The sequence below is a fragment of the Schistocerca americana genome, chromosome 7 (assembly GCF_021461395.2).
Source record: "Schistocerca americana isolate TAMUIC-IGC-003095 chromosome 7, iqSchAmer2.1, whole genome shotgun sequence".
Taxonomy (NCBI): Eukaryota; Metazoa; Arthropoda; class Insecta; order Orthoptera; family Acrididae; genus Schistocerca; species Schistocerca americana.
This window is the reverse complement of record NC_060125.1, coordinates 524,588,811-524,592,465: the sequence shown is the minus strand read 5'-3', so window position 1 is coordinate 524,592,465 and position 3,655 is coordinate 524,588,811. Positions and strand designations below refer to the sequence as shown.

At 58.3% G+C, this 3,655-nt stretch overlaps 1 protein-coding gene across 1 annotated transcript; it reads left to right on the top strand.

Moving 5' to 3' along the window:
- Window positions 1-361: 361 nt before the first annotated feature.
- LOC124622538 (G-protein coupled receptor dmsr-1-like) lies at window positions 362-1,884 on the top strand. Its single transcript, XM_047148270.1, has one exon. It carries the CDS (start codon window positions 723-725, stop codon window positions 1,881-1,883), a length of 1,161 nt encoding a protein of 386 aa, XP_047004226.1. The 5' UTR covers window positions 362-722; the 3' UTR covers window position 1,884.
- The last annotated feature ends 1,771 nt before the right edge of the window (window positions 1,885-3,655 follow it).

Below are 3,655 nucleotides of genomic sequence, written 5' to 3'. Positions count from 1 at the left end.
GGCGCACAGCCTGCCTCTCGGCAGAGGCGCGTGGCTTGGCAGTGGCAGTGGCAGTCCGCCGCCGGCTGCCGACGCCGACGCCAGGTGCAGTGGCGACGCGCAGCGCCCCCTGCCGGCGTCGTGTCGAGACAGCAGCTGGGCCCGGTGTTCAGCTGAAACCTCCCTATCCGTCTCCAGTCAGCGCCAAATACAGGGTAGCTCTCGTTACCTTAGACGCGAGGTGTGAATTTACATAGCGGCGAAGCCTTCGGCCGTCTTCTGAGGAGGCTCTGCTGTTCATATCGGTGGTATGGCGTACCAAGTTTGCGACTGCAAGAAAATTTGCGTCAAGTGTGGCGGATTTACTACGCCAGCATTATTACGGTAGAGCAGAAGACGTGGCAATTGGGCAGCGTCTGCCGGACATCAGTGACAATATCGTCGAGAGGTCGCGAAACCTACTCATTTGTCAGTAAAACAGCTATTACATCTGCTGTTACGTTTTTCGCCAGAGGAGGAGATACGACGATTAATTATGTGAAAGGACGAGATATGAGGTTACAGTGGCAGAGGAAGAATATCATCGTGAATATAGTTCGAGGAAATCTATTAAGAGTACTCTAGCACAGATGTAAGCTTCGGGATTTTACCTGCGACGTCATCAGAAAAGATGTATAATTTGCGGAGAATTGTGAAAATTGTGTCGCTCGATAACGACTGTCCTTGACTCTTCTCGTGTAAGAATGACGACGACGACGGAGGCGATCTTGGCGGTGTCCGAGGAGGTGCTGAACGGGACGACCTCGAACGAGACACTGACGGGCGAAGTGGACGTCGCGAACGGGACGTCGGAGGCGCAGTTCTGCGGGCCGGGACTGCGGCACTTCCAGGCCGGCTACCGCGAGGTGCACGCCTACCTCAGCCTGCTGGTGTGCGTCTTCGGCTCGGTGGCCAACTCGCTGAACATCGCGGTGCTGACGCGCCGCGAGATGGTGTCCGCCACCAACAGCATCCTGACGGCGCTCGCCGTCGCCGACCTGCTCGTCATGGTGGAGTACGTGCCGTACGCGCTGCACACGTACCTGCTGAAGCGGCCGCGCGCGCGCAGCTACACGTACGCGTGGGCCGTCTTCGTGCTGTTCCACTCGAACTTCGCGCAGGTGTGCCACACGGTGTCGATCCTGCTGACGGTGGAGCTGGCCGTGTGGCGCTACCTGGCGGTGGCGCACCCGCGGCGCGGCCAGGTGGGCGTGGCGCGCACGCTGGCCGCCGTCGCCGCCGCCTACCTGCTGGGCCCGCTGCTGTGCGCGCCGCACTTCCTCGCCTTCGAGGTGGCCGAGGTGCGCGAGCGCGGCGCCACGCTGCACGTCGTGCAGATGAGCCGGCTGAGCCGCGCCGCCGGCGGGCTGCTGGCCGACCTCAACTTCTGGGTGTACGCCGTGGCGGTGAAGCTGGCGCCGTGCGCCGCGCTCACGGTGCTCAGCCTGCGCATCGTGGCCGCGCTGCTCGAGACGAAGCGCCGCCGCCGCCAGCTGTCCCTGGCCGCCGCCGCGCGCCAGCCGGCCAAGGAGCGCCAGACGGAGCGCACGACGCGCATGCTGCTCGCCGTGCTGCTGCTCTTCCTGGCCACCGAGCTGCCGCAGGGCGTGCTCGGGCTGCTCAGCGGCCTGCTCGGCCAGCGCTTCTTCGCCGAGTGCTACCTGCCGCTGGGCGAGCTCATGGACGGCCTGGCGCTGTTCAACTCGGCCGTCAACTTCGTGCTCTACTGCAGCATGAGCCGCCAGTTCCGGGTCACCTTCTGCCAGCTCTTCCGGCCGCGCGCGCTCGGCAGGTGGATCCCGGTCGAGGCGTCGCACGACGCCAACACCACCACCAACAACGCGACGCAGGTGACGCAGCTCTAGCACGTGCGCCGCTGCCGGTCGACGGAGGGCGCCCGTCGCTGCGGAGGGGGCGGCGCGGGCGGGGGCGGCGACGGCGCCCCGTACGTCATCGGCGACGTCCGGTGCTGACGCCGGCTCCTGCCGCCGGCTGTCCGCGACTCTGCCGCCGACGTCGTCGCACGCGTGGCGCGTCCGAAACTTGCGAGGAGGTCGTCGAACGGGGAAGTCGCCGGATGCAGCCGAGGCGGAGACGACGACGGTGGAACTTTCACCGGCTGCGACATCCGGAGCCGGCTCGTCCTTCGCCCGCCGCCACTGAGTACGCACAGTGCCGTACAGGCCGGCCGACAAACTTTCGACTTCTGCCTCATTCCTCACCCGACACACAACTTTAATTGGTCCACACCTTTCTTTCTTTCGCTACTGCCTTTATCCCGCATTGTGCGCAGGGTCGGCAGGGTTAAGTACAGATTTGGCACGGTGAATTTTAAGGGGTGGCCAGATGCCCTTCTGCCGCCACCTCATAAACCCCCCCCCCTCCCTAGGACGGAATTAGTGTACCCCAGCTGTCTGCATCGAGTGTAAATCGTGAAATAGTGTGAATGTGTCTCAAATGTCTGGGAGTCGTGTAACTGAGGCGGGACGTTGGAACCAGCGCGGTATTCACCTAGCAGGATGTGGAAAACCGCCTAAAATCCACATCCAGGTTGACCGGCATACCGGCCGTCGTCGTACTTCAATTGATTCACACCTTTCTTTCTTTCTTTCTTACTTTTGCTACTGCCTTTATCCCGTATTGTGCGCAGGGTCGGCAGGGTTAAGTACGAATTTGGCATGGTGAATTTTAAGGGGTGGCCGGATGCCACCCCATACCCCCCGGGACGGAATTAGTGTACCCCAGCTGTCTGCGTAGAATGTAAATCGTGAAATAGTGTGAATGTGTTTCAAATGTCTGGGAGTCGTGTAACTGAGGCGGGACGTGGGAACCAGCCCAGTATTCAGCTAGCAGGATGTGGAAAACCGCCTAAGAACCACATCCAGGTTGGCCGGCACACCGGCCGTTGTCGTTGATTCGCCGGGCGGATTCGATCCGGGCCTGCGCGCCTACCCGAGTCCAGGAAGCAGCGCGTTAGCGCTCTCTGCTATCCCTTTCCACGCTGAGAGAAAATTTCTTAAAAGTTTATCGGTTGCGTATCAGTTTCTATACTTTATGACATCTGGAATTAGGTAAAAATACTGAAAAAATTCTCAGTGCGATAGTCTGTTCAAGAAGTCGCTAGCATGATCCTGTTACTCAAGATACAAACATTTATAATATCCAAAGGCACTCCATGCCTGTGTTCGAACAACTTACATAAGTTAAATGAAACATCTCAATCTAAAATCATGCAGGAATTTCTGAAACTAACTATATATAGAAAAACATATTTTGTTTATCTTGGTGACGCAAGGCTTTGTCTTTTCGTTGAAGTTTGAAATGATCTGCTGTGCTCTGGTGGCTACAGTAGTCAACAAAACAACTGCAGAACAGAATCTGTGAACCCACAGAATCGTTGCAGTCCAGAGTTACACAGGAAAGTGATGCTGAGCCACAGCAAATCTGAAACTGAATCCGCACGATTGTGCAGGCCAGGGTGGAACCAGCCGGGTCTCTCGGCTATCCTGGTGGGTATTGATTCACACCTATCAGACTCTTAATGTTGCATGCATTTCCACACAGTTTTGTTGATTATACTGACACCGGACCCCGTTCTGCAGAGTGGTCTTTCTCTCTCAGAGACTCCTTCAGATAG